The sequence below is a fragment of the Lates calcarifer genome, linkage group LG5 (assembly GCF_001640805.2).
Source record: "Lates calcarifer isolate ASB-BC8 linkage group LG5, TLL_Latcal_v3, whole genome shotgun sequence".
NCBI lineage: Eukaryota > Metazoa > Chordata > Actinopteri > Centropomidae > Lates > Lates calcarifer.
In genome coordinates, this window is record NC_066837.1 from 69920 (window position 1) to 78742 (window position 8823).

General features: G+C 47.8%; 2 protein-coding genes across 2 annotated transcripts; one reads left to right on the forward strand and one right to left on the reverse strand.

Moving 5' to 3' along the window:
* The first annotated feature begins 231 nt into the window (after nt 1–231).
* On the forward strand, nt 232–4502 carry eif4a3 (eukaryotic translation initiation factor 4A3). Its single transcript, XM_018674740.2, has 12 exons — nt 232–508; nt 1500–1572; nt 1656–1722; nt 1832–1894; nt 1987–2119; nt 2213–2293; nt 2394–2535; nt 2702–2840; nt 2919–3034; nt 3156–3263; nt 3483–3610; nt 4309–4502. The coding sequence occupies exons 1-12, from the start codon at nt 355–357 to the stop codon at nt 4323–4325; spliced, it is 1221 nt and encodes a 406-aa protein (XP_018530256.1). The 5' UTR covers nt 232–354; the 3' UTR covers nt 4326–4502.
* A 779-nt stretch (nt 4503–5281) lies between these two features.
* soul4 (heme-binding protein soul4) lies at nt 5282–8626 on the reverse strand. Its single transcript, XM_018674761.2, has 6 exons — nt 8504–8626; nt 7394–7621; nt 7078–7163; nt 6843–6984; nt 6300–6483; nt 5282–6002 (listed from the first exon to the last, which is right to left on the reverse strand). Exons 2-6 carry the CDS (start codon nt 7545–7547, stop codon nt 5828–5830), a joined length of 741 nt encoding a protein of 246 aa, XP_018530277.1. The 5' UTR covers nt 7548–7621; nt 8504–8626; the 3' UTR covers nt 5282–5827.
* Between the last annotated feature and the right edge of the window lie 197 nt (nt 8627–8823).

An 8823-nucleotide genomic window follows, 5' to 3' on the forward strand; every position in this document is an offset into this window, starting at 1 on the left:
GTCTGATACCCTGAGTTTTTGGGGCGGGGGTGGGGGGCATGGTTTAGGTTTATGGTTTATTGCTGTTTAAACTGAGAGAAAGAGCAGCTTCAGTTGATTTGTTTTTACAAACATCAGAAAAGTCCAGTCAGGTTTGGAGAACAGTAATAATCCAGATTAAAGTTTGAATAAAAAGCGGAACAATCTTTTACTTCGTGTGTGACGTCATGTACTGCGTCGCTCACTGCATACGTCAGCGGCGCGACACGTGCGGTAGTCTCTCTTTCCCCCTGTTAGCTGTTAGCCGTTAGCCGTGCAACGCGGACCGTTTGAGAGTTTTCTGCGGATTCAGTCGAATAAAACACTCAGAGGACGATGGCTGCTGCCGGGGCGCAGGGCAGGAAGAGGATCCTGAAGGAGGAGGACATGACCAAGGTGGAGTTTGAGACCAGCGAGGAGGTGGACGTCACCCCCACCTTCGACACCATGGGCCTCCGGGAGGACCTGCTCCGCGGCATCTACGCCTACGGTAGGCCGAGGATCCTCGCGGCCTTTGCGGGACGAGAGTTAGCTCAGGATGCTAAAGCTAACTGTTCGTGTCCGCGGTGTTTTTAAAGAGGCTGGATTTATTAAATGTGTTACCTGGGTTACCTGCACAGGTGTATTTAGTCTCGGACGTGCAGGATTGACTTTCAGATGTTAACAATGTTGAACAGTGTTTTAACGTGTTCACCGGCTCTCCGGTTAGCATTAGCCGCTCCTGCTAAAGCTCCACTTTACCGCGAAGCTTTTCTCTCTCTCCGGGTAGAAACTCAGCGTAGGACTTTCTCTACCGTTCACAATAAAACCAAAAAAGTTTGACTGGTCAGTCAGACTGAGGCCGTTACCGAACTTCGTCTGAAAGTTTAAATTCTGCGTTGACGGTAACGAGTCACTGTTTACTGGAGGAGAGTCGGCAAATAACGAGGAGGCTCCGAAAAACAGCAATACATATTTAATATGTTTGGACGTCTCTGGCTGCGAATAGACACAGGCTGCTGCTGAACGTTTATCACAGGACAGCCTCGGGTTTTACATCGGTCTCACTCGGTTATACTCGGTCGTGTTTCGGCTCTAGGGTTTGTGTCGACAGAAAAGCTTCAGGTGATTAAGGATGAACAGATACTGTTAATCAGACACGTGTGATCCGTCCGTAAGAGACAAAGGAAACCATCAAATATTCACATCTGGAGGCAAAACTGAAGTCAGGAAATGTTCGTTTAAAGATTATTGTAGTTATTGATCAGTGATCAGTTACAGATATTAACTCTAATTGTTATAAAACTAAGTGTTTATCTGAAGTTCAACCGTCAGATGTTCAGAGAAGAGACACTGTTTGAAAGAATGAAGCTTTTTAGACCTGATCTCAGATCCTGGACTGAATCCTGACATTACTGTACCTGAGAGGTGAACACAGGTGTGACAGGTGCTGAACATCAGTCCAGCTGTGCTCTGTTGTAACCAGATGTTTTGTGTTTCAGGTTTTGAGAAGCCGTCAGCGATCCAGCAGAGAGCCATCAAACAGATCATCAAAGGCAGAGACGTCATCGCTCAGTAAGAACCTATCAGACCTGTTCTGATCCAGGATCTGTCCTGATCCAGGATCTGTTCTAACAGCTGCTCTCTGATCTGTTCAGGTCTCAGTCTGGAACAGGAAAGACGGCCACTTTCTGTGTGTCAGTGCTGCAGTGTCTGGACATCCAGGTCAGTGTTCAGGGTCTGAGTCAGATCCAGGATTACCTTTGACCCCTCACCTTGTCGCCGTGTCTCAGTGTGACGTCTCATGAGATGATGATGTGTTTCCTGTCTGCAGGTGAGGGAGACCCAGGCTCTGATCCTCGCTCCAACCAGAGAGCTGGCCGGACAGATTCAGAAGGTAGCCACATCCACACAGACACTCCCAGCCAATCGTGTGTGAGCAGGTGTGAGGAGGTGTTCTGGTCACTGATTGGTTCTCTGTGTGTCCAGGTGCTGCTGGCTCTGGGAGACTACATGAACGTTCAGTGTCACGCCTGTATCGGAGGGACCAACGTGGGTGAGGACATCAGGAAGCTGGACTACGGTCAGCACGTGGTCGCCGGGACACCTGGACGAGTGTTTGGTGAGTCACACCTGTCATACCTGTCTCTGCTCTGACACCTGGTCGGCCTCTGAGCGAAGCAGCCAATCAGACGTTAACGTGTGTCGCCCCCAGATATGATTCGCCGCAGGAGTCTGAGGACAAGAGCGATCAAGATGCTGGTCCTGGACGAGGCCGATGAGATGCTGAACAAAGGTGAGATTCATCAGAACAGAGACCAGGAGGAGTCTTTGATCCAGACTGGACCAGGACCAGATCCTGAGGAGGACTCAGTGAAATTTCTCTTCCTGTCCAGGTTTTAAGGAGCAGATCTATGACGTGTACCGTTACCTGCCCCCCGCCACTCAGGTGGTCCTGATCAGCGCCACGCTGCCACACGAGATCCTGGAGATGACCAACAAGTTCATGACAGACCCGATCCGAATCCTGGTCAAACGGTCAGTGCAAAAACACTTCCTGGTTCAATTCAATTCAATTCAATTCAATTTTATTTATATAGCGCCATATCACAACAACAGTTCTGGTTCTTGTCCAGAGACCGAGCATCTGACTTCTCTCTCTCTCTCCCCCCTCCCCATCTCTCTGAATGTCTCTCGCCCTCAGAGACGAGCTGACCCTGGAGGGGATAAAGCAGTTCTTCGTGGCCGTGGAGAGGGAGGAGTGGAAGTTCGACACTCTGTGTGATCTGTATGACACTCTGACCATCACTCAGGCCGTCATCTTCTGCAACACCAAGAGGAAGGTGAGACCCACGCTCTGACAGACAACATGTCCGCCACAGCAAAGCATTGTGGGTGTCTGAGTGTGTGCTGTGTTTCAGGTGGACTGGCTGACGGAGAAGATGAGGGAGGCGAACTTCACGGTGTCGTCGATGCATGGAGACATGCCGCAGAAAGAGAGGGAGTCCATCATGAAGGAGTTCAGATCAGGAGCCAGGTAACACACCGAGACCTGGACTAGGACCTGAGCCACAGTCAGACCAGGACCAGGACCAGGACCTGATCTCTGACCCTGTCGGAGTGAAAACAAACTAACTTCATGTTGTTTGTGTTTTCAGTCGTGTGTTGATCTCAACGGACGTTTGGGCTCGAGGTCTGGACGTTCCTCAGGTTTCTCTGATCATCAACTACGACCTGCCCAACAACAGAGAGCTCTACATCCACAGGTACGCATCACTGCATTCAGCACCACGTATCATTCCACAGGAAGTAGGATAGAAGTTTCCTGTCTGTTTCCTCTTCAGGTTTTTCTGTGTTAATATTACATTTCTTTAATAAATGTTCTGTCTCTTTAAGAGTTAATTGTGATTTTACAGAAAATAAATTCTTTTGTTTTTATAATTTTACTGTATCGACCTGAGTTAACCTCTGACCTCTTCCTCCAGGATTGGTCGATCCGGCCGTTACGGTCGTAAAGGTGTGGCCATTAACTTTGTGAAGAACGACGACATCAGGATCTTGAGAGACATCGAGCAGTACTACTCCACCCAGATTGACGAGATGCCCATGAACGGTACGGCCAATCACAGACCTGCTGCTGCTGACCAATCAGAGCATTCGTTTCCTCTTCTGATGATGTCGAGTTGATGACGTCACAACAAAAAAACAAATAAATAAATCAGAAACATCACAGTAAACAAAGAAAAACCAAAACTGTTCCCGGAGTAAAAATGTCAGACATCACCACCTGTAACCACATCCTGTATCCCTCCACAGGAAATAGTTTCAACACAGAGCTAAACTACAGCTCCACCTACACCTACCTCCACATGAGAAGTGGTTTGTTTGGTGCAGCCTGTTTTACTCTCTGATGAGCAGCAGCTGTGGCTGAACCAGAACCAGGGGTCTGGCAGCATCACTGATGCAACAGTGTTAGCATGGAAACCCAAGAGAGGCTCTTTCACCTGAGACAGACATACTGAGGACCATCAGTGTGTTAGCTCAGTCAGCCGATGTGTTAGCATAGCTCACGTTAGTCCAGAATCTGTTGGATCAAGTGTTGATTTTACTCGAGTAGAAACGAATGAAACAGTGAATTTATTTACAGAACTTAAATCATTTGGTTTCAGTTTAACTTTGGTTTGGTTAACTGGAGTTAACATGTTAGCTAATGTAGATAGCTAGCAGACGTTAGCCCGTTTGCTAGCACCATTGCAGTGAAAACAAGTGATTGGCTATTTCCTTACTGATGTGTCTGTTTTTTCTCTGTAGTGGCTGACCTGATCTGATCTCACCTGGATGACATCATACCGAGGCCCCGCCCCCGACTTCCTGTTATTTCCCGTCTTTATTTTTCTCTATTATTTTTTAAATAGTTTTAGAGTGTATTTCTTAATTTGACTGTTGAGGTGAAAACAACTGTAAGACTTGTTTTTGTAAATAAAGTTTTGGTTCCACATCATGAATCAGCAGCTATACTTATTTCCTGTTTCGTCTGTTCATTCAACAGGTAAGTCACCTTCATTCACTGGTGAAAATGTTTCATGAAATCATTGTTTGTATTGTCATATGAAGAGCTTGTAGTTTCATCTGTTTGTGTAGAAACTGCAGTGTTTTCCAGCTCCTCCTAGTCCTGGTCCTGGTCCTGGTCCTGAGGCATCCCCAGACCAGGTGAGCTCTGACACAGAGGAAACTAATCTCACTTGTTTGTGATCTTAGTCTCTCTGTGACAACTCCAACATCATGACCTCAGGAGAGGTGAACGTAGATCACGTCCTGCTGATGCTGCTCTGATCCACCTGTGGACTTCCTGGCCACCTCGCCCCTCCCCTCACTGAGACCCTGAGACACTGAAGCTCCTTCACCTGGGGCAGAAACCACAGGTGAACCCACCTCTGTCACTTTTTGGTTGTGGGGTGAAGTTCATATTTGAGCTGTAGTGACCTGTGTGATCCAGCAGAGGGCGCTCTGTCAGAGCGACGCTCATGAAAAATCCAGTTAATAATGGGCTGTTCCACATATACTGGAAGAATAAGACGACTGAAAGTTAATGAAGAAAATAATGACATGTTTTGGGGGAGCAGGGGTGAGGGCGCAGGGGAGGAAGGGAGTCATTTTAAAGATGACAGATCTTGAGAGCCGCAGCTCCCTGCTCTATCAACCTCAGATTCCTGCCTCCTCCTTCAGCCTGATGAGCCCCCCCACAGTTTGATTCATCAGTGGAACAAATTAAACAACAAACAGCTCAGAGTTAAAATCAGATTTTAATGTTTTGTACACAAAACCCTAAATAAAGTGTTTCACAACAAAAAGAACATTTGTCCAACAACAGATGAACTAACAACAGGCACAAACATCACAGAGCTGATTGGTCGTTTAATGATTTCACATCAGATGCAGAGAGAATAAAGAGAAGCTGCAGAATGTTAGTGTTGAACATGCTGGAGGGAAGCACCTGTTTAAAGTTTAAAAACCAGTGCTCTGCTCCAACTTTACTACAATTTACAAAAATATTCACTCTCTCTTCTACACTTTTTAAATCATGAGACCTGGACCTCAGACCCTGTAACAGAACCCAGCTGTTTGTTCAAAGGCTCAGTACATTAAAACCTGCTGCTGCAGTCTGATTGGTCAACTTTCCCGCCTCTCCTGCTGTGGGAAGTGTAACAAATAGAAACCTCTGATTGGTCAGTTCGACTTTTAAAATCTACATCAGCTAAAGGAAGTGTGTAACGACAAACCGACCAATCAGAGGAGGAGAAGGCGAGAGCAGAGGATGATGGGACGGCATCTACAGGTCGCGTCTGATGAACCAGATCTCATTCCTGCGGTATGGCACACCAGGGTTCTCGAACACAGCAACCATGTAGGTGTCTCTGCGGACATCGACGGCGTCGCCGAGGATCTCCCACAGCAGACCAATCTGACGGTTCACCGTCTCCTCCGTGGTCGTCCCCCGGAACATCCTGTCAGCCAATCAGAGAGCAGACACTCTGACACACCTGTCCACTGCTGGTACAGGTCAAACAACCAGAGAACGAGGAGCAGCTGATCGATGGTCAGCTGAGGCGATGAACGTCTGGTTTGTTCAGAACAGACTCTGAACGATTCTGAACTTCTCAGTTTTTAATTTCATCAATAATCAATACGATTAGCTCATTAATTAATTCATTGATCAGCAGCTGATCAGTCCTGATAGAAAGCTGAAGATATTGATCTGATGATCAGTGCTGTGATGATGACGATGATGATGATGCACTGACCTGGCGATGACTCTGATTGGTTCTCTGTAGACGATGGTGATGTCAGGGTCGTAGGACTGGAGGGGGCTGGTCTGAAACTCGGTGGGCAGGAAGAACGCCGTCTGCACATCTTTCTCAAACGTGACACTGTCCTCCATCATGTGGATGTTACTGACGACTGGCACCGTCATCCCCAGGTACCTGCCTGTATCAATACATGATCAATACATGATGATCAATACTGAGCACAGGATCCAACAGGAAGTGAAGGATCAGGCTGAAGTTTCCCTCAGTTTATTGTTGTCATGGTTACACTGAATTAACGTATCCTGTTGTTTGTATTTTAATTAAAGTTTTAAGAGGATCTGTTTCTGCTGGTCTCAGGACCAGGACCAGAACCAGGATCAGGACAGGACCACGATCACAGCAGAAACAAGTTCATGAACTTCAGGGTTCAGTTTTTCTGATATTGGGCTTAATCTTTTACTTTTCAGAGAACATGTGGACAGGTGTCTGACAGTGGGTGGGGCTAACAGGTGTGTTGGTGGGTGGGCGGAGTCTCACCTGCAGAGTTCTCTTTACAGATGAAGCGCATCAGTTTCATGAAGGCCATGGAGATGCTCTGTTCGTATAGATCCTCTCCTCTGGTCACACAGGCCCAGTGTCCTGCTGGATACACTCGCTCCTCATACAGCACCTCCCCCATCTGCAGGGATGGAGGGGGGGAAAGAGACTCACCCATCTGCAGAAACATACAGCAGGTGGACTGAGGTGGACTGATCTGGTCTCGGGGTCTTACCTTCTCGTGGCGGGATACCAGGGTGAAGGGGAGGGACTCCCTCTGCTGGCTGTTTCTGGTCATTTCCTGTATCGGTCCAGTCATCTCTGTAACACACACAGAACCTGTCTGCTGGACCTGGTCTGGACTAGAAACTCGTGCAGGTTGTGAGTTACCTGTCATCACCACAACCACTTCCTGTTCTGCTGCTTTGTCTTCACAATAAAAGCACTGAGGTCTGATCAAACTCATCCTGCCTCAACTCCTTTATTTAGGTAACTGGACTCTGAGCTGACCCCGCCCCCCTCACCTGTAGACTCTGACCCTGCCCACTCACCTGGAGGTACAGACACCTGGTGGGTGCTAGCGACAGCCTGCCAGTGACTCAGCAATCTGTCGTCTTCATCCATTGGCTCAGGGTTGTCGGTGATGTCATCGTCCAGCTGCTCGTCGTCCAATCCATCAAGGTCTTCCAGAGAGATCAGAGCCATGACTGCGGACGAGGAGATGACCTTTGACCTCTGATGTGCAGTGACTGTCCACAGAAACAGACCGGATGACTGGTCTGCGGAGACACAGGTAAACAACAGGTGAGACTTAGCTAATCTTAAATCTGTTTCACTGTGGTCACCTGCAGCTCAGGGACCTGGTCTCTGGAGGTCCATTAGTCAGTTTTGTGATAAATGATCAGAATAATTGATGACAACAGATTCTGACCAGTTATCTGCTGATAAGTGTTTGCTCATTGATTAGTCTTCATTATCACATGAGACATCAATAACCTGATGAGCTGATGATCCAGGATTTAAACAATCATCTGATTATAGATCAATAACTTCATCAGCTCCTTTAATGATATAATCAATAAATTAAAAAACATTATCAGATAAATCATCATCAATCAAATAAATTATTATTATTAATATTATTATTATTGTTGTTGTTGTTGTTGTTGTTGTCATTAGTCTGCGGAGCCTGATGGCGTCACCAGGTGGGGGTCGGGGGGTGGGGGTCATACTGGTCCAGATTCCGGTCCTGGGCCTAGACTTGTTATGATTTCATTGGAATAAAACTGTCTGGACTTGATCCGGATCACAGATCGAGATGAAATCCCATCTCCGTCCTCCGCACCGGTTCAGGTCTTCATCCGGGCCCCGGAGTCTGGAAAGTAGGTCACCGCGGGACCGGATCCAAACACACCTCCACAGGTCGCTGACCCGGCTCAGTCCGGCTCGGTTTAAACACAGACCAGCCGGACCGACGGGGGACCGCGGGCCACCTGGTGGAGGATCAACAGGGACCGGACCGGGTTTAGTTAGCACGGTGGAGTTAGCACGGTTAGCGCGAAGCTGCTTCTGCACCGCATCAACGGTTAGCACGGGTCTGTAGACTGGGTCCGGGGCGGGTCAGATCAGGTATCTGTTAGGCTCGGCAGGGGGATACTTACCGGGCTGAGATCGCACCTGTCCGCCAGGTGAGTCCACTGCTGCTGACACCGACAAACAAGTCTGCGTCTTCTTCTCTGCTTCCGGCGGACCGCGCGCTCCCAGCACTTCAAAATAAAAGTCTGCAGCTTCTGCTGTACTGTAAACAAAGAGTACACAGTAGTACAGAACAAAGAGAGGAACCCGCTCAGAACCTGGACCTGATCAGAACAGTCTTTAAACCCAGGTGTTTTTCTGTAAAGAGGTCTCGGGTGGTTCCTATAAAAACATTATTAACGGGTTCAGATCAGAGAAAAAACTGAATCTGTAGATGAAGACATTC

Bases quoted from the DNA above. Each gene is read 5' to 3' on its own strand.
- eif4a3 (XM_018674740.2), top strand. From the start codon at position 355: ATGGCTGCTGCCGGGGCGCAGGGCAGGAAGAGGATCCTGAAGGAGGAG. The intron at 1,573-1,655 runs GTAAGAACCTAT...TGATCTGTTCAG, and splicing joins GGCAGAGACGTCATCGCTCA to GTCTCAGTCTGGAACAGGAA. The intron at 1,895-1,986 runs GTAGCCACATCC...CTGTGTGTCCAG, and splicing joins TGGCCGGACAGATTCAGAAG to GTGCTGCTGGCTCTGGGAGA.
- soul4 (XM_018674761.2), bottom strand. From the start codon at position 7,547: ATGGCTCTGATCTCTCTGGAAGACCTTGATGGATTGGACGACGAGCAG. The intron at 6,985-7,077 runs GTAAGACCCCGA...CCATCCCTGCAG, and splicing joins TGGTATCCCGCCACGAGAAG to ATGGGGGAGGTGCTGTATGA. The intron at 6,484-6,842 runs GTGAGACTCCGC...GTATTGATACAG, and splicing joins CTGTAAAGAGAACTCTGCAG to GCAGGTACCTGGGGATGACG.